This window comes from Stegodyphus dumicola, chromosome 3 (genome assembly GCF_044657685.1).
Source record: "Stegodyphus dumicola isolate Sdum_Otavi_A_Nest chromosome 3, ASM4465768v1".
NCBI lineage: Eukaryota > Metazoa > Arthropoda > Arachnida > Araneae > Eresidae > Stegodyphus > Stegodyphus dumicola.
Genome location: NC_140770.1, coordinates 247513104 through 247537680, shown reverse-complemented (window position 1 = coordinate 247537680; position 24577 = coordinate 247513104). Strand labels below are relative to the sequence as shown.

Here is a 24577-nt window from a genome sequence, read left to right as displayed (position 1 = left end):
CCCCAATGGAAGGGGATTGGACGAATTTCGCACTCTAACTTGTTGTGGCTTCAGAGCTACAAGGAGACAATATCCATTGTTTGACAAATTAGAGTAATTTTTTATTGCTTTTTAGTACACTAGAGGTGTTTTTCATTTTTAAGCTTGCGTTGTGCTAAAAATTAAATATAAGAATCAATTTTTATTTCTTTCAAAGTTCCCTATGACAGTCCCTTATACTATAAGACTTAGGAGAGTATTTTTACCAGAAACCTAAGGCAAAATACATAATCCAAAAAAGAATTAGACGGTTAGTAATCATTATGTTAAAGATGGCTTTTCTTGTTGTTTCTTCTTAGTTGCTTGGTAAAGACAAAATTCCTTGGGATAAAAATAAAGTAACCAAATTCCCCATGTCATTCAGGTACTGTGCGGGCATTCGAGGACTATAAAGGAAAGTCTTCTTGAAAGGACCAAACCTTTACAAGAAAACTTTGACTAGACTGCGTCAACGTAAAAAACTTTCACTCCGGGCTGTTTTGCCTTTGCAATTCATTCTCAGAAATTTTCGAGAGAATAAGAGGGTAAATACTTCGTCAAATCAGAAGCCACAATTTTCGACTCACCTATATGCTGTAACTCAGCAGCTACACAGATGAGAATGATTCCATTTCTTTCGCTTACGTGACATAACCGTTGTGTTTTAGCGACACTAATCATCACATTTTTTTCTTAAAAGCTTATTATGACAGCATAATGAATAGTTGATTTAAGTCATGTTATTTTTTTATTCCTGGGCGTTATAGTAACCGTTGTGTTCTAGATTTTTATCGTAACGTTGTATTCGCAAGATCGTTGTGTTTTAGCTACACCGGTTATAACATTTTTTACTTAAAAGTTTATTAGCACAGTACAATGACTATTTCATTTACGTTTCATTATTATTTTATTTTCTATTTTTTCTATTTATTTTCTATGTTTTTTATTATTTTTTTATTTCCTTTAATTTTTACAAAATACTGTATTAAAGTTGTAACAATTAATGTTTTCTAAAATCATTTAAAGAATATTCAAAAATAGAATGGAGGTTTTGAGAAAAAAAATGAAATAGTCAAAAACGATAGGCCTTGCCCTTCTTTAACAAATTTACTTTTGTAAACATGAGGATTAAAAAAACAAGGATTTATTTCCAGTACGAGAAAAATAGCTGATTAACTGGCTGTGGAATTTTGGTGTTCTCCTGGCCTTGTCTGCTGTTTGGTATTGACAGAGCATCCGTGTGGACTAAGGATGGATTTAGTAATTTTGAATATATTATCAATATCTATTTCAAGACATGAAAACTCTTTTGGTCATATTAAAGCTAGTTTACAATTTTCCACGTTTGGACGATCAAGAATAGATATCCAGTTAAAACCACAGCTTCAAATATATACAAATCTTCATTAAAAAAGGTCTAAAGCACAATGTGAGTATGTTCTCAAAATGGCAAGGGAAATTGATTTTAAATCACAATTTTAACAAAAAGAGTTAGGTGAGCAGCGCTTTCCGCTTGCTGCGATATGTAGTGGAGAAAGACGATGCACACTACGTTTTTTCGCCTTTTTAAGATTCAAATCAGCATTAATCACTTTGTTTGCAGTTGACACTGAGCATTTTAATGCATATTAATCTGTCCTTTGATCTCGCAGATTTTCATTTTACCATTAAATGCTTTTACCTTTGCAATAGTTTTTTTTTGGGGGGGGGAGGGAGGGACATGTGTTTCGAACAATTTTTCTCTTCGAAGCCAAACGTTTAAATTTCCCCCCCCCTCGCTTTTTGACAATATTATGAATTGTTTCTTTAGATGCCGAAAAATCAAGGCTTTCGCAGCATTTTTTAATAATTAAATATGAAACCTTTTCTTCACAAAGAGCACAGCGTTTCGTCGATTACTTCTTTATAAGCGCCATTTTGCTTAAAAAAAAATTGTCGAGTAGTAGACGGTAATTTACATCTTGGAAAATGCAGCAGTTTAAAATAATTTTGCAAGCACACGGTTTGTTTTTATAGCAAAGTAAAGTCTTCTAAAAAAATCTGCAAACAGCCTCTATAATATATACTAGAATGAAGATTAGTATATAGATTTAGAAATCGGGTCTTTGTCTTATTAGTCATTTCTAGCAGTAGCAATCCATTATATACTCTAATTATGTAACTCATTCTACATTTACAATTTGATAATCATTGAGATTCTTTTATCAGACTAAGACTGCAATTTCTTACCTATGTAAAATTACGTTGACTACTTAAATATTCTAAACATTTCAGTGACAAAATGTATTTATTATTTTAAGTACGCGCACCGTTATTTATTGTGCTTTGTTCGTAGAGTGAAACAGAATGAATAAGAATAAACATTTTAATATGCTATGCGAGTATAAATAGTTTCTGATCAGGGAACTCTTTTAAAACTTTCAAAAGGGATACCTTTTAATGCACTGAAAAGTTATTTAAATTAATGCAAAACATAAATATAGCTTTGGCTTCACAAATGCTTGACTTCAGAAATATGTAATGGAATTTTTGATACACATAAACTTTAAAACTAAGTATCAAAATGTAGTCTGAGATAGATATGTTATAAAAATAAGTTTGGGTTATATTTGAAATTATTACAACAAATTGAAAATGGAACTGTTTCTTTATTATTTGAAATAAATAAAATATTTTTATATGTCACAAAAAGGAAAACTATGGCAGTCTTTTTTATTACTACATAGTGCCATGTAGCCAGAGCGAAAAATTAAAAGCTAAGTTCTGACGAAACCATACTGTTTAAAAAAATGAAAATATAAATAAAATATAAATTCAGAGTTTTGCATGCCTTTTTATGAACTACATGTGATTATATGTTTTAAAAAATTTATTTTAATAAAAATTTTAAGAAAGATATTTTTTTTTAAAAAAGAAGCATCAGTATATTTACAAACACTTTCAATATAAGCTCATTTCGTCCATTGCAGTGAGTTGGGGAGGCACGATTTTGATTAATTTCTTTTCCTAGTTAAATTTAATAGAACTCTAAATCCGAACTTCGAAGAGAAAAATAAGAGCTCGGAAATTCAAATAAATAAATATGATAAAAATTCAAACTATAAATATTTTAAGGTGAGCGACAAATAAAAGTTACAGAAAAATACACAATTGTTGGGCAAAATATAATTCATAAAAACATTTTTATTGAAATTTTAATGCGTTATTGAGAGGCTTCTTTTTAAATATACCTTAAAAAGTGTTTTAAAGATTGATAATTCTAAGTTTTAATTCGGCTTAAATTAAGTTCGGACATTTTTTTTTTTTTTTTTTTTTTTTTTTTTTTTTTTTTTTAAGATACATTCATTGAGCTTCAAACAAAAACGTTCAAGAATAGATACTCACCAAAAAACTCTTGTACGGTCTAGAAAACGAAAGCCGATAAATATTTATGTTCCTCGCCTCGTACGCATCCGGCGAGGATCCCACCCGTCTATCCGCAAGTATCGGATCTTTAGCGGTAAATGAGAAGGATCAAATCAGCATCCTTCTCTCCTGGGCCTCCATGACGCTTGCGCAGGCGAAGTTTAGGAACATAGAGCAGTTAAGTGGAGTATCTATGCTATTCAAATCTATGCGCGTTTGTCTGTTTGTTGGTTGGGTTTGTGGCACTATCTCCTCCAGAACGGCGGGGAGTTGAGTTTCGGGAAATGGACCCCGAGGTATTAATTTAAAAATCTCTGAAAGCGGTAATTTTCATACTCATATTTCGGAGTGGCAGCAGTCTTACGCGCTGGAGATAAAAATCTGCTTTATTTTGAAAAATGTTGCCACTGCTCGCTTTCAAATCGTTGAGTTTGTTAATAAAATGTTTAAGTTTTAAAAAATATGAAATAAAATAGTACTGGCAAACAATAAAATATTATTATTATATGAGGTCATATTTGACGTTGAAGAAAGCAAGCGATTGCATGCGATGTCAATGTGTGCCGAATATTTTCATTAATTTCAGCATTTTAAACAAATAGCTGATGTTGGCAGCGTTTTTGTTTCAGGTTAGGATAACTGACAAAATATGTTATTGCGACGTTAATTCTTTTATTGATATTGAGAAAAAATTACATTAAATTTAAATTATGACGTCATACATAATAATCTGGTGTCAAAAGTGTTTGTTTCCAAATCAGGAAACAAAACATTTATTTTCGAATTGGATGTAGCTAGAAAAGAATGAACTGATTTCGTTTATAATGAAATGTCTTTACGCATTTTCTTTTCAGGCGTATATAGAACTTATAAATTTTGCTTTGCCGCAGCCCGCTAGGTATCATTAAATGCTGAATCCTGTTTGAGTTTCCAATACTCCGTTTCTGCATCAAATAAATAGATGCTCATTGTAAGCATTTTAGATTACTATATGTGCCAAAATTATTCAGGAATATTTAAGTATGCTGAATAATAAAACTGAAATGCTGTAATTTTTTAAGGATAGTGCTAATGTAATTTCATTCCTTTAATTGAACAGAAGCATTTAATGATATTTTCGGGTGCTAGCTGTAAACCTGCGTTAGGTTATTAAAAAAAACTTAATAATGCCACTTGTTAACTTTCCTTCATAATTTGCGTTCATAATTCTAACAGCACAACATTTTAAACTATAGCAAAATAAATTATATGAAAGCAATATATTTTCTAAGAATTTTTCATTATTTTTATTGGCATCAGGACAGTAGAAATTGTTAGACATTTTTGATAACAAAACGAGAAAAATCAGTTGCGTTTTCGCCGCGTTTCGAACCACGAATTTCCTAATTTGCTAAATGGACATGTTACCACTCACATGAAAGCATGCATAGGAGGATTCAAAACTCTTTATAGGCTAACTAACAGAATGTAAATTATTTGAATTGAATGGTAATCTATTATCGAAACGCACTGAAACATCACCAGGAATCGCACTTACCGAAATGCTTAGATTTACGTTTCCTTATCATGTATAGCTTACGAGTCTTAGGTTTATCACACTATAAAAACTAGTTGAGTCTCCCTTGAATGTTTTTAGATTTACTTATGTTTTCAGAAATAAAAGCTTTCTCTTCAGTTTGACTTCTTACCTGCTGATTTACGACTTCACTTGTTCTTGTTTCCCGAAAGAAACTCCCATCGAATAATTTTGGTCGCAAAGTTTTTTAACTGAAACTATATTTTGAAAATATAAATTATCGTCTACTACTTGACAATTTTGTTTTCATGCAAAATGGAGCATTTAAAGAAGCAATAGACGGAAGGCTATGTTTGTGTTCTTTCCGAAGAAAATTATTCGTATTTAGTTATTAAAACGTGTTGTTAAAAACGTGATGTTTTGGTATCTAAAGGCACAATAGAAAAGATTGTCAATAAAAAACGAAACAGCAAAGATTGGAGAAAAATCTGCAAAATATATATCCATGCAAAAAAACGATATGTTTCGACTGTTGCTAAGGTATGAACTTTAATGTTAGGAGAAAATCTTTGAAGTAAAACGAGAGTTAAATAATCATTAAAATGCTCAGTGTCATTTGTAGACGAAGTGGTTCATGATTTGAATCTTAAAAAGGCGAAAACACTTAATAGTTAAGTGTAAAGTAAGTGTTTAAGGATAGTGTTTCTTCACGACATATCTCCGCAAGCCGAATGCGCTGCACAATTCTGTATGAAAAACAATTATTCGGACGAAAATAGAAAAACTTCTTCACAATAGATGAATCTTATATATATTTAAATGACCGCAATAAAATTATATCCATTTATTATCATAGGAAAAGAGAAAAAATGCTTAGAACATGGTTCAAAGAATCTAAAGAAAGTTTTTCAAAGGGATTTATGACTGCTGTTGGTTTTTTGATATAACAGGAAATAAAAATTAAGGAGATTGTTAAAATCAACTCCACATACCATCAGGAACACATTTCATGCCCAATTTCCAAATATGAAATACCCTCTGTGTACCCACAGTGCCGTACATCAGTAGAACTACATCAAGACAAAGCAAGCAGCCGTACGTTAAATTCCACTGTTACTTTCCTGAAAACAAATGTAAGATGAAACCTGTATCAAGGCCATTCTCTTCCCTCATATCCCTGCGAAATCTCCTGATGTATCATCCTCGGATTTTTGCTATTTTGGAAATTTAAAAAGTGCAAACCTTGCAATTAATACATGTATAATAATATATAGTTATGTCAAAGTACATGTACTGCATACATTATAATATACAGTTATATATGTGTGTGTATCCTAAATTTATTTTTATACGTTTCTTGAAAATTTTAGGCTAAGTGTTTTGTCAGCTAATTTTAGCTGTTGTTAACATTAGAAAACAAAATCAGTTTCTATGCTTTGAAATAGCAATCTGATTATATGAGTTTCCGCTTGCAGGTTACATTTGCGTAATTTAACGATCAATTATATTTTCCTTATCTAAATTATCAGATCAAAGCTGTATAAAGGAAAATGCTTTGAATTTAGTTCTTAAAATTAAACATCTCAACGTATTAGTCTAATGTATAATAAAATAGAAAAGTTTTAATTTATAAAACTTTTATTTCCATATCAGTCTGTAAACAATATTAAGATACAGGAAGATACATTTTTAGCATAAAAAACACAGTAATGAGAAAGACAAAATTTGTTTAAACAGAAAAATTTCCATACATTTGGCTTTTATTGTTTATTATATTTGATAAAAAATTACTCTGTCTTAAATGAGCATTTTGAATCATTTAATATCATTTCGCCCTTTACGAATCAGGCCACTGGATGAGCGCTCTTAAATTTAGTGCTTTCTATCTGAAAAATTAAATATTTGGCAGGAAAGGTCCTCTGAAATTAAGTAAATGTCATAATAAGTACATTTATCCAGACAAAGAAATCACGGAGGAATGGATTGCAATTGGATATTTTGAAGACTCTATTGCAGTTTACTTTTTTATAGTTGATCTGTACCTGAAAAGAAACAAAGAAATAATTATATTAGGGCTTATCTCATAACTCTGCACCAGAAACTTTTATATTGCTTTTGAGCCTTTTAATGCCTGAATTGCGTTAGTAATCAATTCTGCAAATATCTTGATGATTGAGTGATAGCTGTAAGATAATTAGTGACATTTATTCCGTAGTTTCAATGATGCATAACAAAAGGGACACTAGCAGATATACGTGATCGTAGATATACAAGAATACATGTATAAACAGACGTCGATTATTATTTATGGATATTAATATTATGCTTTATTTATGGATAAATTAACTCAAATATTATTCTTAAATTGTATATGTATGTGGTATATGTGCTTAAACATATGTAAAACACATTATGCGTATATACAGATGAAGGACCAAATTATACAAACACCTGTGAAATAATGGAAAACCTATATTAATAGGGGGTTGGACCACCCTTTGACTGAAGTTCAGACTGAATGCGATGTGGGATAGATGCATAAAGGTCATGGACAGTATTTAAAGGAACATTAAGCCATTCCACCTGCAGAACGGTCTCTAATTGCGAAAATCCGGATGGAGGTGGAAATCGGGAACGAAGTTTGGACTCCAAATGTGCCCATAAATGTTCAATAATATTCAAGTCCGGAAACTGAGAGGGACCACGCGAGACGTTCAATTGCATCGTCATGCTCTTCGAGCCATTCTTGAATACACCTAGCAGTGTGGATAGGGGCGTTGTAGTCTTGAAAAAGCAGTCGCTCCCCAGGGAATACAGTCTGGACAAAAGGATGGACATCATCTCTTGGAATGCTTAGACAGTGATTAAATGTGATCCTCCCATGCAGAATAACAAGTGGCCCAAGACTGCGCCAAGATATCGCACCCCATACCATAATGGCGCAACCCCCAGGGTTCACAGTCGGCCAGAGGCAGTCAGGATGAAACGCTAAAGTCAGGATGAAACGCTCCAGACATAAACGCGTCCGGTCGTCTGAAACAGGGTGAATGGCGATTAATCGAACCATATTACCTGTTGCCACTGCTATGGAGAGCCAGCCTTTGTGATCATTGGCTTTGCTTGAAAACATTAGTTGCTGTCACCAAGGGTTTACGAACTGCCACTCTGCCATAAATGTTCGCAGCATGAAGTTCCCTTTTGACAGTTTTTGTTGAAACGGTGTCCTGGAGATGAATGTTCATTTCGGATGTTATCTCGGATAACGATTAATTGTGCTTTCGGGCTACGATGTGCTTCAAGACCCGTCTCTTCCTATCAGCCAGCTTTGACTTTCGGCCACTGTTGTGCTTTGAAGACAGTCGTCTTGCCCTCTTTCGCGTAGCTGCCATAATGGCTGGTACCACACTCCTTGCACACCCTACAAGGTTTGCTGTTTCCGTAATCGATGTTCCACTCCAACTATCATTCTTATTTGGAACTTTGACAGGTCTGACATTTCAACTTCACGCAGACAGTTCGTTTGAAGCATGCAATGCAGGTTACTGCTGTTGAGAGAGTGATACCTTCCTCTTCACGCTCACTAGGTGGCAGACTTCTGTTGAGGTGGCGCGGTTGTACTGCAGGTGTGAAATACGTCATACTTTTTCATAGGTGTTCGCATTATTTTGTCCTCCATCTGTATATATAATTGTAATTAAAGGGGAATACTTCTATTAAAATTGATAAAAAATATGAAAACAAACTTCTAATTTTAATTGGCTGTAACTTCTTTTAGTTTCATTTAATTCGGAGACTTTCTCTTCCCATCTAAAAATAGCGCCATAAGTCTAAACTGCGCTTTTCAAATTAATCATGCGATCTTACGTAACCCTTGATGCACATGTCTCTTGCCCAATCAAAATAATTGTAAACCAAAACTGTTTGACTCCCTTCCTTCATCCTCTGCATTACTACTGCGACACTGTCTCTCTTTTCGCTTGTGCTTTCATCCCGAGACGCTGCTGCAATCATCTATGTTCACTTCTATCTCAATAGTATCAAAATTGTTCTAGAAATAGGTACGATTGGAGTGCCAAGTGAATTATGGCCACAAATGTGAATTTAAATAACTATGGAATTTAATCTGTCTCGACAGCTTCTTCTTCAAAATGGATGGCAATCAGCATTTCTAAATCATCAATATTCCTGCATCTCAGTGCTTCCAAACAGGATTGGATAACGTACTACTAACCTCAATGGAACACTTATTCATTTGGATTTCTGTAAAATATACTGTTGGCCACCCAAATTTCAACACCAAGAGATAAGACAAGAGATATCACAACAAAATTTATTTAGTAGATAACATGTTGACAAAGTATCAAATGGTTAAATTTATAGACTTTTGTGAAGTGTGGTTCCTTCCAGAATAAGTAGACAGATTAGCCGCCATTGTTGGAGATCACTGCTGCCACACGCCTCGGCATTGATTCAAAGAGACTTTGGATGTGTTCTTGGGGTACAGCAGACCAAGCAGCTTCCACACATTGCCAAAGGTGATCTGGTGTAGCAGCTTGGGATGAAATCTGGGTCAATCGTTCAGCAACCATGGACCACATGTTTTCTATCGGCGAAAGATCTGGAGAGCGAGCCGGCCAGAGAAGCAATTCATTCTGGCGATTGACGAAGAACCCAATGAGTTCCACTTGTGGTCGCGCATTATCCTGTTGAAACATGGCTGTGGGCAAGCCCTGAAGGTAAGGAAGGATAACTGGCTCCAACACTTCGGAGATGTAGCGCTGGCTGTTTAAATTAACGGCATTGCGTATTAGAGGATTGCGAGAGTGATATCCAACACCGCTCCGTACCATAATACCCGGTGCAGGACCAGTGTGGCGGTGCATAACGTAGCCGTTCAGCATCCTGTCCCCACGGTACAGGATGCTGAACGGTAGTGACTGATAGTGACTACCGTTCAACTGATAGTGACTATGTATAAGCTGAACTGATGCTGAACTGATAGTGACTATGTATAAGCGAGGCAACCTTCAACTAGTAACTGTGCCTTTTTAGCAGATGTACTGTGATGCATATTCCTGCTGAACTTGTTATTTTAAGTTACCTCGCAAAATTCTCAATAAGTCTTTTTCTTTTTGTCATTGATGTATACACTCTTGAATTAATGTGCCCCCTGGCAAAAGATGACTATGTATCTATTCATCGTAACTCTGTAATTTTCTTATGATTATGCACTAAATGCCCGACTGACCTGCCAGTCTCTCCTGAGGCTGTGGGTCGTTAGTAGTAGATTTTACCACGGACTGAGCATTATTCTGATTGGATTACATAGGTCAGAAGCTCATCCCGTGGCGCCCCTTGTCCCCACGGTATCTTCAGACTCAAATCCGATAATCGTGGTGTTGCAGACAGGAGCGTGACTCGTCAGTAAAGACAATTTCATTCCATTCTACCGTCCACATCCTTCTTTCATCGCACCATTGGCAACGGAGACGTCTGTGGTTCTGCGTCAAGGGTAGACGAAGCAACGGACGTCTTGCGGACAGACCACTCTGCTCTAAACGGCGTCGAACGGTACGCGCAGATACTGGATGATGCGTTACAGACTGAATGTGCTGTGCTATGGTTCGTGATGAGACTGAGCGATTACTTCACTGCCATGCGCACAATGTTCCTGTCATCACGTGAAGTGATGGACTGAAGTTAATGCGATCGAACACGTCGGTCCGTCGTACCCTCCTGCATCCAACGGTCACATCTCTGCATTACAGTTGTTTGGTTTCGTCCACTACGACTACCGATTTCCCTGAAAGGTAATCCACACTCTCGGTAGGCCACTATCCTTCCTCTGTCGAACTCGAATACTTGATCAAATGATGATCGCTGTTTACTACGAGGCATAATTGATCGTTTTTGTGAAAAAACCACAAGAAAAACACTTGAAATCGTCAAAACCTTATACTTGTAAAAAAAATTTTTAATTTTTTAAAAATTAACAAAATAATAAATATTACATAAAAATTACGAATTTGTAAATTGGCATTATTTTAGACTTCAAATTGTAACTCTTCTTAGCTTTCTTAATTTAATTTGAAATATAAGAATTTTAATACGAGTATTCGACTTTAATTGCATTTAATTAAATCATTGCGGCCTAGGCGCAGGATTCTTAATAGGACACCGGGCGTCCCGAGCAGCTGCCACGATGCGTGCATCATTTTCCTCAATGCTCCTAACAGGGCTTTCGTACACCAAGTCTTCATACACCGTTTCGTTCATTCAAGTCTTGCCATTTGGCAAAATTTAACATATTTACCTTTAAAATCTAACCTATTATTGATTAACAAGCCAAGCTATTTAAAAGCAATACACACAATTCTTAACAATGCTATTTTAATGCATTCTTAACAATGCTATTTTAAAATTTTTAATCTGATTGATTTAAAATGCATTTAATTCATGATATATCTAATTGAAAACATTTAATATGTTTACATAATTACATGATATACTTCTTCATTTTTCAAATATATAGAAGATATATAACTTTCTGGTGTCAGTATCTTATAAAATGTTTTGCTATTTCCACTGCCCCATCTGTATTGATAATCTATGCATTCATAAACTTTTAGTCTTTTTGAGTGACTGCTAAAATCTGAGGGTTTTCAGAATTTTTTTTAATTGTGTGAGCAGAAAGATAGAATTTTAGAGCTTCTTGAGTTACCTTTTGAATGATGTAAAGAATTGTTAACATAATGTCAAATTTTTATAACTAAATATTAAATATATGAAAAAGCCTGCAGCATTCTCATGTTACGAAAACATATTTATTTATTCTGAGGCTAGGAATTGATTTAGTTTTAAAAATACAATTTATTCCTTTTAACAATTTCCCAACAGTGTCATCAAAACACTATAAATTCCTTACATGTTTTAAAGAAAGATGATTCATTTATGTAAAGATTATTAAATGGCTAATTTTATTATTGAATTTTTAATACAAATTAACTGAAATTAGAAACTGATTTTGTAAAATAATTTAATTATGAATAATTCAATTTGGGTTGCTATTGGATGTTTAAAAATGATCGAAAGATTTTTAATATCTTAAAAATAAAAGCAAAATTTTCAGTTTTAATATTTTGTGTTAATAATTCATTTTAATTTCCTGCTCAGTTTTAATATATTCACAAATTCAGATTTAAAAACAAAATAAGTTGTATAAATATTTTCAACATATCTGATTTTTCCATAGTAACCATAGGAGAAGGATTTGAGACTATCTGTGTAAAATAAGTAGGTTTCAGATCATCACAACACCTTCACATACTTTCACTGAAAGTTTCCTCTGTATATATACTTGGATGTGACACTAAGCAGTTGAGAGTATGTATTTAAGAGGTTTAAGGGATATTGTAACTAGTATTTCAAATCCTGATAACATCCCATACGCTGTCGGTGGGACCTAGATAGGATGTCCTAAGGATATACTGGGATGTGACATTAAGCACTTAGGAGGATGAGTTTAGGAGGAAACTGAGATATTACGGGAATATAGTAAGTAGGACTTTAAATTCTAATAACATCCCATACGCTGTCGATGGGACATAGATAGAATGTTTTTAGGATATAATGGGATGTGTTTAGGAGGTTAGTGGGATATCCCGGGATGTCCTGAGTATGTAGTAAGTAGGAGTTCATATCCTAATAACATCCCGCACGCTGTCGATGGGACTTAGTTAGGATGTCCTGAGGATATCCTGGGATGTGACATTATGCACTCGGGTGGAGGTGTTTAGGAGGTTCGCGGGATATTCCGGGATGTCCTGAGGATGTGCGCATATGCCGTGAGCAACATCCTCGAGATATCCCAAGGATGTTTTTGTGCTATGTGAGCATTGTCTTGACGACCACCCCTGTCGATCCCATGCTGAGTATACGTTTCGAACACCCTCATTGATGATCCTCTGTTTTGTTCTTATTTTTTGAATTCCGCCTGTCTAGTCCTGCCTGTCTGTCTGAATAATTCGTCTGGAAAACCATAAATCCGCAAATTTATATTCAGTGGTGACCTCAAAGTGGATCGGGTGGGGAAGAAGGTATTACTCGAGCACTTGGTTAAATATTTCTCCTTTTTGCTAACCCCCTTTTTTCTTAAGGCTTCTCCTAGTTCCTTATGTTCAACCAACTGTGTTATAAGTTAAAAATCAAACAGTTTCTAAAAGTTTACCTACTTTTAAGGGAACTTAATCCTTAACATTCTCTAAAACAAATTTTGGGAAATAAACCTGGGCTTAGAACTTGTTTTAAGTTGAAAGAGAAAGAAGTAAGAACTGGCAACTTCTAACATAAAATTGTGCAGCATAATTAAATTTGCTCATTACTTTGTGTAATTTCTATGATATTTTGTGATTTTCTTTATTCTTTTTCTAGTTTATGTTTTTAATTCAAAAAATATTTATAATTGTTTGTATTTCCTGTTTTTGTAAAAGTAAACCATGTAACTAAAATGTGATGTTTTGTACAAGCCCTATGTTAAAATTTTCATAGTTCATCCCCGTTTAATTTTTTAAATTTTCTATAGAGTGAATTCATAGTCATTTATTTAACACAAATCAGACATGTTTCACATGCCATACATTATTTTAGAAAAGACTATATCGCAAAAATTATTTCATATGCATAAAACAAAACAGAATATACACTTTTTATCGATGAAAGTAACAATGGATTTTCTATAAATACGAAACACATCTCTGCTTCATTCAAAACGTATAAATAAAATTTATTTATATATGCTGCAAAACCGAACTCATAAACATGCTAACAATTTTACTACTAGCGCATACTATTCGTTGCAAAATGAACATATTAAAATTTTAAAAACTCCAGCTTAAAATCAATATCAATGATGGTTTTAAAAAAATTAAATAAATATTTCCTTATAAATAATTCTTTTCTTTCAAACACATCATTATTTCAAAGTAGCCCTTTAAGTATCGTCTTCTAAATTTTAGCCCAGAGGTGCTGTTGTGTAGCTCAAATTTTGAATAATTTCAAATTAAAATTTTGATTTTTATGAATCACTTAATTATATTAAATTCGAAATAGCTCAAATTTTGAATAATTTCAAATTAAAATTTTGATTTTTATGAATCACTTAATTATATTAAATTCGAAATATAATTAAGTGATTCATAAAAATCAAAATTTTAATTTGAAATTATTCAAAATTTGAGCTACACAACAGTGTATTTCGAATTTAATATAATTAAGTAAATTTAATATATTTCGAATTTAATATAATTATATTTCGAATTTAATATAATTATATTTCGAATTTAATATAATTATATTTCGAAATTATTCAAAATTTGAGCTACACAACAGTGCGTAAGCCCAAAAGAGCTATTAGTCTAGAAACGGCTATTGCGTGAAATCACTAAAATTTAAATAAATGTTTCATTATACATAATGTTTTTCCTCCAAATATATCATCTCTATATTAAAATAACCCTGTTCAATATCATCTTCCAAATTTTAGCCCAGAAGGGTTATTAGTCTCGAAATGGACTTTTGCGTAGAAACACTGAAAGTTTGCATCACTTTTCAGATTGTTGCCACCAGATATTTTTGCACTGTATGATATTTAAAGATATTGAACGATGAAGAATGTGCGTGAATGTATGTTTGTTTCTCCCATTGCGAAAACACAACGGTAACTACAACCGTCAAATTTTGAATAACGTATTACTCCACTCTAATATGAGCACCTGGAAGCCCAAATTTGGAATTTGCTTTATTGTCTATTTCATATTGTTACGAATTAACGTAATTTTTAATAGAATTATAGTTAAAAATTTTGTACTTTCCCGTGAAGTGCAGCGGGAGAGAAATTTTAAGAGTAAGCTGTGCCGGAATACGGAGGCACATGCATTTAACATTGGGTAAATGGATATATCGGTAATTTGTATTCAAATTTAATAAATGTAATTGCTACTATGTTAGCTCTAACCGTAATTCCACCTTCATATTGCTTTCCAATAATTTCGAGATGCTGAAAGTACTAGAAATATCTCGTTTTCGGTTGAAGACTATTTAAGACCAAAGAGAGAGCTTCTGCTTTCCATTTGTTTAGTTAGCTGCTGTTGTTATTGTTGCGAGTTCAGCGCAAGATCGAATTAGCTTTCTTTTTAGATGCGCTTGGCTATGCCTTGTGATTAACTTTCTTAATAGTCTGAAGTGTAACTACTGATTATACTGTGTGTATACTGTGAACACTTGTAAGAATTTTCCTGTGGAAAATTCCAGAATTCTGAAATATTTATTTTGATAAAACAAATTTTCTTAATCTATTATCGGACTTGTGGATTCAGTCAAATACAAACCGCTACATATGCAAGAATATTTTGCAAAAATTTAATGAATTTTTTATTAACAAACTATTTTGAAGCTAGCAATGGCGACAATGCACGGGGAAAAAAAATCTCCAGCGTGTGAGAGTGTTTATCGGAAATTCTAAAGATGTGTTGTTTTTAAATACTTTTTCAACCAAGGGACATTAGCCGAATTGTTCTCGAAACGTGTATGTGTCTGTAAATGAAGAAAAAAGGAAAACGCTCGTTTGGAGTTTTTAAATTTCATTTTCTTTGAACATAGTTTTGCTAATGCCAAAATACCGTTTTCTGTGGTAAAACACTTGCGCTCTCAAAAAAGTACCGCACATTAATGAAAGATTGCAGTGCAATTGGCGAGTGTTTCCTGTTGGCATTTGGAAGATCTAAATTTCGAATACCAGCTAGGCTTCAGTTTCCATTCCCTATTAAATGAAATTCCGTTTATATTAAAAACAAATTCTGAACGTTTTCAGATTTTATATTACGCCCAAGGGAGCTTTCTTTTAATTTTGTGTGTTACTTTTATTCATTAAATATCATGTTCTTTGCACAAAACGATAAAATTCAATTCAGCAACAATATCGCAAAATAATTTTAAAAGAGCATATCTTCAGAATTTCCGATATACAATCACGCACGCTGGTTATAAAAATGTTTTCCTTCCGTACAGTGTTGCATTTGCTGGCTTTGAAGTCGTTGAGTTTGTTAATAAAAAATTCGTTAAATTTTTCAAAATATGAAACAGATAATAAACAAAAATAAAAAAGTAATAAAAAATATTAAAGTTTCCAGATTTTACATTACGTTCAAAGGGAATTTTTTTTAACCTTTTGTGTGTTACTTTTATTTATTAAATGTTCTTTGCATTAAACCGTAAAATTCAATTCAACAGCAATATCGCCAAATAAAATGAGCATATCTCTGGAATTTCCAACACACACTCTCATGCTCTGGAGATAAAAATATTTTTTGTCCAGTACAGTTTCGCCATTGCTCGCTTTGAAATTGTTGAATTATTTAATCATAAATTCATTTATATCGTACAAAATATGAAATCGATAATAAAGCAAATTTCAAATTCCAAATTAGGGCTTTCGGATGCCCATATTCGGTGGAAGACTACGTTATTCAAAATATGATGGCTCTAGGTCCGTTGTTTTATAACAATGCAGAAACATACCTACATTTATGCAGTTTCTTCATTATTTAATTTCTTTAAATATAACACAGGGCGATAATATTTGGGGGCAACAATTTGAAAAGTGATTCAATGGGCATTTTAGATCTTCAACGGAAAATGCCAAAACGAAATTAATAGCCCTTCTGGGAAAACTTGCTCCTTCGAGTTAAAAATAGGTTGCAATCAACAAACGGTGCTAGTTCGAAGACTTGCTATTCGAAACATGTTAAATGAGGGAATTCTGTACATGCATGCCTGTTACAATTACAAAAGGTTTGCGAAACAGTGTTATAAATTATAAATTCTTGTCTAGTGAATATTCTTGTATTTTTCACACCAGCAAAATTTAGTCAAATTATTATTTATTGAAAATGTTATTCAGATCGAAATGCCAGCAGCTGAAAAAATTACTTACCCAATTTAGGAATGATAAATAGTTGGTATACTTTGCTCACCATGCCGTGAATATTGGAAGCAGAACATGTGTATTCACCGCTGTCTTGTCGGGTTGTATTTTTGAAAACGATCAGAGTCTCGTTTGGCCTTGCAACGGAGAAAATTCTGTTGAATGGCATTTCTGATACAACTAAATCATCCTAATAAAAAGACAAGGAAAAGAATATGAAATTAATGAATTACGAAAGAAACTCCACATATGTGCCTTAATGTACTATGAAGAGAAAGAATTAATTGAATATGAATGAGAGATATATTCCTTTAAATTTCCGTTTTAAATTTAGTGCTCATTCTTAAATTCCATTAAATTTCCATTTTAATTTTAGGGTTAATTCTTAGATAATTATCCATTAATACACTTGAGAGGATTATTAATTTCAAAATTCAAAATATGTCATGGCCGGATTGAAGGACCTTCACACATCAGAAAATATATTGCAAGAAGCGTAATGAAAAGAAACACAAATTTTGCCTCGACTTAACGTGTACAATTCGACATTATTCCCAATAGAATTTAAAAATTGTATCTGGAACAGCAAACGGATTTCTGTGGCCAGTGCATTAAGGAGTTAACCAAAAATCCTCCCCAAAATATATTTTCGTAAATCAACTAAACACGGTTAGGTACTTCAATTTCTAAGATTTTTCCCTACTTATTTGGCCAAGTATGATAATGTATAAGATATTTAGCCATATCCGACGCGTATTCAAGAGGTTTAGATTTCACCACTGGACATTTTTCACGTCTTCTGCTTTAAAAAAAAAAAAAAAAAAAAAAAAAAAACTAATGACTCATTAAGTGGCACCAAAACTAAAAGATTGTGAATGATAATTCGTAACCACCAAAATTTGGCGACTGGGTTCCCTAATTCCTAGTTACCTTTTAAAAGGGTGAGTATATGACGAATTTTCTCCCTCCTTGCCGAATGCCTTGGCGGCGTAATTGGAAGCATACTCGACGCGTATTCGAAAGGTCCAGAGTTCGAATCCCAACATATTATGGCTAATATGCCGTTCACATTGATGTAAAAGTCTTAAATACAGAAAATAAAAAGTTTTGGATTTGTTTTAACTTAGAGCTTTTCATTAAAAACTATTATGGGTTTCAAGTAAAAAAAAACCCTGTCGGTTGTCCATTTAAAACTCTTATGGGCTTCGTAAAGTACCATTTCCGATTCTCCAGCTTTCCCCAAAATCTAATCATCTCTTTATATGAATGCAGAGAGTTTCTATCGAATTTTTGGATAGGAAACATTTTCTTCCTTACTCATGGATGCAGTTTAGTGGGACGTAAAGCATAATCATGCCTCTTAGAAAATGAACTATTGTCTCAGGGATATAATTGCGCCTGGCATAATCTAAGTTAAAATATTTCATTACTCAGAAATAAAAAACAAAATCTGATGTGAACACCACGTGGCTTCCTTGTACGGTTTATTAAATTATACACAATTTTGGAAAAATATTTCAATAGAAATAAATTTCTCATTAAATTAATTCCGTTCTCTCTGCGCAGCAAGACAAAAATGCATAAAACTCAAAACATTTTTATTAAAAATTTTAAAATATAGAAAAACATAAATACAACTGAAAACATTTAAAAAAAACTGTAGAGTTTCAAATGCAAACAAATCGCGGCGTCGTTAGACTTAGCAGCACTTAAAAAACTTTTAATTCTACAACTATTGCATTCAGATTAAAGGCATAATAAACTTAACCGGAACATAAGAACAACATAATTCAATCTTTTTTAAAGCAAAAATGCACCATTTACCAATATGTAAGAATTTAAAAAAAAAAAAAAAAAAAAAAAAAAAAACTGTGCTCACCGTGCCGGGTAACAGATTGAGTATCTACATTTATATACTTTTAGCGCGGCCTACTGTAACCGAAAAAGGCATGCACAAATACATGTTATAGCAGCCCCCCATGTATAAAATTGCAGTGTTCTGAGGCTACTGGGTTTTGAGCTATGCGAGATACCTATATACGTACATACAGACGTCACGAAAAGAACCTTTTTTGAATCCATTTTAAATCTATTTTACAATTCGTTTTGGGAAAAAGACTCCTTTTTTCTGCCTACACGTACGTATGTCACGCAAAAACATCGTTCAGATGGATTCGAAAGCGGTTAAAATGGATATTTTCGTTGAAATATGATACCTGGAATTTTTCGCGAATAGAATACTTCCTACAAAAATTTCCACCTTAAAAATCTTGCTGATGAAATAAGAGGGAAACAAAAGAGTGTTTTACCTTATCAAACCATGTGTGAGTTATAGGCGGAGTACCCTTAGCAGAGCATGTGATTTGTAACAATGCTCCTTCTTCAGCAGCAACGGTTTCATAACCTTTATCGAAACTCGGTTTACCTGAAAGAATACATTTTAGATGACATTCTGCGTAATTATTACAAAAAAATAACATCTTTTAAAATACTTACATTTTGCTATTGATAACGCGTTATAACAAAAGGAGATCATTCAATTATGCAATAAAGAAATTAGTTATTTCTGTAAATACAAATTTAAAAATTCAGCTTATATTTTAAGTTCACCTACTGCGAACTTAGTTTACTTTAATAAAATAAGTCTTTCCTTTCCGATTAATAAGTAATGTTAAATTTTCAAAACAAAATTTAATACCCGAATTTATAATTTATTAAAATTATCTGCAAATGGTACATAAATTATTCTGAAAATGGTAATTTTGACTAAACGGAATCCATTAAAATAGATGAGAAAACGAAGCGTCTTGTTTTTAAAAGCGCATTTGTGAGGAGGACAGAAAATGAACAAAATAATCCATATTGTTTTGAAAGTCCCTGCTCAAAAGTCTTTTCATAGATTTCTACAATATTATCTAACCACAATTTTTCCTTTAAACCTTTTCCCTTAAACATGCTTGGCTCGCCTACGGACAATTATGCTTATCTGATTCTTGTTCTTGTATTCCGATCTTTCCTTGTTCTGCTTTCCATAAAATTGTATCGGTAAAAACTATTCTGCTATATTGCTTTTAATGCTGAAATGATCAATAGATGGCAGCACAGTTTCTGTAAATATGATTTAACAATAATAATTATCGTAGGCTCCCTTCAGATTTATTTCATGCGAAGATGCTTTCTTTTCGGAATTAATACTTGCCAGGCCCTAAATGAGATTTTCTACGGAACTGCTAAGAACAATCAAAATTATCCTCCTGCCAGTATACTAACAAAGGATCAAAGCATCAATTATCGTAATTATTATTATATTAAGATGATTTTATCTTATTGTAACCATATACTGATTAGCATTCAAAATAGGATTACACATTCAATTAAATTTATGCAATTTATATTTGTGTCTAAATAAACTACAACCTTGAAACGCAAAGGCGTAAACTAGCAAGCAAGCGAAAACTAATTTCCCAACCATATTGGTAAACTGCAATTCAAATTCTAGCTATCTAATGTATTGAATTGCACCTGATAAAGTCGGTAAGAATCATGACGTATAGGCAAAAATATTGACAAGAGGTAAGTTACTTTGAATAGTAAATCTCAGAACCTGATATACTTCATTCGAATATCCTCCTGGATTTCAAGGGCGAACGCAATAAGCTGTGATAAAAATATTCCGTGTGAATCAAGCCATTTGTGGTTCACACTGAAACACTTCTAAGGTAGAAATAGAAGCAGAGGTAGAGAAACAAACTTAACCCTTTGTTGCATACAAATAATCTAGAGAAGTTAAACGAAAATGCTTGTATTTTTTCTACTTAAAATAACCTTAGTAATAATTAAAAAAATAATTTTCTTCAAATTTCGTTTTAAATAATTGCTACAGTTTGTTCACTACAGTGGGCAGCATGCATATACGAACACGCATACAGATCTCCTCCCAACGATTTACAGTCATTGCATTTGAAATCATTTCCTGCCTTGTTTGCAGTGATCATTACCATCTTCTAAAAGGTAAATCTACAACTGACATGTACATACAGATCCTCCAAAATACCTTCATTTCGTCAATTGTGATTGAATTCATTTTGCTACGATTTTGTAACCTGTACCTATTGGATTCAAATGTCAAATGTTCTAGAAATTCCTTTCCAAACATAAACATTTCCCGTGGTGTTTTGGCTTGATGAGCAGTACATTTGCGTTTCAATTCACTCTTTTTGGTAGATCTTTATCTACCCACTCCCCAATTTTCTGAAACTGGCATTTAAAATAAAATGTCTAAAAATACTAATTATGAATAAAAAAATGGCAAGTATAAGGAAATATAAGCAATATTATATAATGTTTACTATAAGAAATTGTACTAACTTGGAAACAGAAGTAGCAGCCATTTTCCAAATAGCAATGCTTTACTTAGTGGTGCTATACAGCCATCTATGATAGACAGTTGAAAGTTTTTTAACAATATTGAATGAATAAGCACAGGAATGGAATCTGTTAGGGCATTTACAGAAGAATAAACAAATTTAAACTTTTGTCTACTAGAGTGGACATGATGCAACAAAGGGTTAACATTTGGCATTTATAATAATTTTTGAGTTTAATTTTTGAACAGTTAACTATTATGAGTGCCTTTCTAATTTAAGAATGAATCTCCAGAAATTCAAAATGCAAAGCATAAAAGAAAACGAGTTGTCGAAAACACAAAGACTCTTCGCAAATTTTTAGAGGATTTCCGTTATATTTACAGAAATATTTTGTATAAAGTGTTTGTGTTTTAAATGTTCTATTCGATAACCCTTATGCTTTCCCATCTTTTTACTCCGTGATTCCCCAAGGCAATAAAAACTTTTGTAGTATCGGAAGAGGTATTATTTATCCCATTTTTTTTGAAAATCTTTCCAAAGTGCAAGGAGGTTTGTTGGTCGACGTTTGATGTTCTCTTTTCAAACGGCCAAAGGGACAAACTTCCGTGGGGGATACATCAAAAGATTTAGTAAAGATATGAGTGAAACCTTAATAACTGTTTCTTTCTTCATTTCTTTCAGGAAATTAACTGTGGATTTTGACATGTGGCTACTTGCTTTGTCTTGATATTGTTCTATTGATTAATGGTTCTGTGTGTGAGCAGTACGTATCTCATAATTGAAAACTGGGTACAAAATATTTCCTGAAATATTAAAATAAAAAAATGGGTAATTAAATAAAAATTGGGTAAATTGGGTACAAAATATTTCGTGAAATATTTTGTTACCAATTTACCTAATTTTTGTACCAATTTTCTGAAATATATTGTTGATCTTAGCATATTCCTATGCAATTTTTATTTTTAATTTGCCGTTATACGAAAAACCAGAAACAATCATAAATACCTTTGAAAAACATTCTTTAGATTATATTTTTTAAATTTTAAAGATCTTTACATTGTATTTTTAAGATTTTAACTGTATTTTTAAGTTTATTATCTTCCCTTTGATGATAATGGATGAATTTCTTTTTATTGAAGTCATTTAAATACACCCAAGATCCGTCTATTGTGACAACATTTTCCCATTTTTTCGGACATATATTTCACATAATGAATTCTGCAGTGCATTCTGGATTCGACGCTGTCGTGGAGAAAGACGATGCACATTATTTATGTTTTTTCGCCTTTTTTAAGATTCAAATCAGCATTAACCATTTTGTTTATAGTTGACACTGAGAAGTTAAAGAATTCTGCAACTGTCCTTTGGCTTGGCGTATTTTCTTTTAGTATTGAAAATCTTACCTCTGCAACATTTGAAACATTCTTTTTTCCCCTTGGATACATATTTGGAATAATTTCTCCACATGTAGCAAACTTTGACGGTTTTTTCCTTTCTTATTGATGATATTACCTATCATAACTTTAGATATTAAATCCTATGGCTTTCAAAGTGTTTTTTTTAATAACTAGGTACGAATAATGTTTTTTCAAAAGGGCACAAAGGTAGCCTTCCTTAAAGACCTTAAAGACAAATTCTGAATTTACATACAATTATCTATTTTTCTAAGGAATTTTATCTAGTTTAAATATTTATTGTAATGAGCAATTTTTAATATTTAGTTTTTAATATTCTTTCCATTTCTTCTTTGAAAGCGTCGTTTTTCATGACAAAAAACTGTCAAGTAGCAGATGATTATTTATACCTTCAAAAATTAAACAGTTAAAAAAAAATCCAAGCAGACGAGATTTACCGTCTGAAAAGTGTGCGAACAATCTCTGTAACAGTTCCAAACGATTTAAAAAATTTGTTGTGATAATATTCTGTCATTTAACGCCCCGTGTAATCTTTTGAGCATATTTAATAATGAAATGACTTAAGTATTTAAGATGTACACTCTTTCACTTGAGGCTTGCCTTTCTTTCAAGTAGAGTGGGAATATTTTCTATTTTAACATGAATTAAAATACGCATTGTGTACACAATAGTCTCTGTTGCCAAATGTTAGTTATCATTTGTTTTGCACTATGAAAACAGAGGTTATCATTTTATAAATGGATTTATTTCTTGTACAGGGATTATTTTACTACAAAGCGAAACAAATAAAAATCTTTAAAGACAAATTCTGAATTTACATACAATTATCTATTTTTCTAAGGAATTTTATCTAATTTAAATATTTATTGTAATGAGCAACAGGTTTTTAATATTCTTTTCATAAGATATTTTCTCTCTCCTTCCAGCATGCCTTCGTGGTGTAAATGGTAGCAAACTCGGTGGGTATTCGGGAGGTTCATGTTCGAGTCTGGCGAGGACACTGCACATTTTTTTCACTTCCCATGATTCAAAATAACCTAATGACTCTACAGAATGCACCCGAATTAAAAAGGTGGTGGACAATAATTCGTCAACATTAGGATTGGTGATAGGTTCCCCTAATCCCCAGTCGGCCTGTAAAAGACGGAGTATATAAGGTATTTTCTCCTTCCTTTCGGCATGTCCCTCCTTCCTTCGTAGAGGTTTCTGTAGAAAGGATTTCCTTATTGGGTACAGAAAGATTTTTTTTTTTCAAAAATTTAATTTAATTTTTTAATAATTTCTGTAGCGCAAAACCTCCAGCCGATATAATAGTCATTGCGTTTTTCAAGACAAAATGCATTAATTTATGTGCTAAAACCTGCGGGTATTCGAGGATAAATCTTTTAACTCAGATCATTCTTCTGTGCCTACTAAAAGAAAATTGATATTATTCAATCAAAATTAGCCAATATCTACATAATTACATTCATTTGACGATTAACAGCTTTATTTTGAGTGATATATAATATCAGTATTCAACACTTCAACACATAGTTGGGTTTCTTAAAATATTAATGTGTATATACACTCATGTCCATAAATTAAGGATAATTCGGAATCACGCGGAAATCGAACTCTAAAATAAATATATCACCTGTAAAATCACTACACACATCTTCAAGAATCATATGCAAATTTCAGGACGTAACCAGATGATACCGATGGTACGTCATAATGACGAGAGTGTAAGAGAGTGATATATAAGGAATACAGGCAAAGAAGTAAAATTGTTCGCAGGCGCTTTATAGGCATTTCAGTTCAATAACCGAATAGTTATGACACAAAGGACGCATTTGGATGATTTTTCACATGGTAGAATTATCGGCCGTCGGGA

The 24577-nt window shown here is 32.7% G+C and overlaps 1 protein-coding gene across 1 annotated transcript; it reads right to left on the bottom strand.

The window, feature by feature from the left end:
- Positions 1–6559: 6559 nt before the first annotated feature.
- On the bottom strand, positions 6560–20472 carry LOC118181124 (cell adhesion molecule 1-like). Its single transcript, XM_035350199.2, has 4 exons — positions 20337–20472; positions 19229–19344; positions 16929–17109; positions 6560–6981 (listed from the first exon to the last, which is right to left on the bottom strand). The coding sequence occupies exons 1-4, from the start codon at positions 20389–20391 to the stop codon at positions 6965–6967; spliced, it is 369 nt and encodes a 122-aa protein (XP_035206090.1). The 5' UTR covers positions 20392–20472; the 3' UTR covers positions 6560–6964.
- Between the last annotated feature and the right edge of the window lie 4105 nt (positions 20473–24577).

Excerpts from the sequence above, each read along its gene's own strand:
- LOC118181124 (XM_035350199.2), bottom strand. The coding sequence starts at position 20,391 with ATGGTTGGGAAATTAGTTTTCGCTTGCTTGCTAGTTTACGCCTTTGCG. Across the intron at positions 19,345-20,336 it reads TTACGCCTTTGCGTTTCAAG|GTAAACCGAGTTTCGATAAA; the intron begins GTTGTAGTTTAT and ends GTATTCTTTCAG. Across the intron at positions 17,110-19,228 it reads CTCACACATGGTTTGATAAG|GATGATTTAGTTGTATCAGA; the intron begins GTAAAACACTCT and ends TCTTTTTATTAG.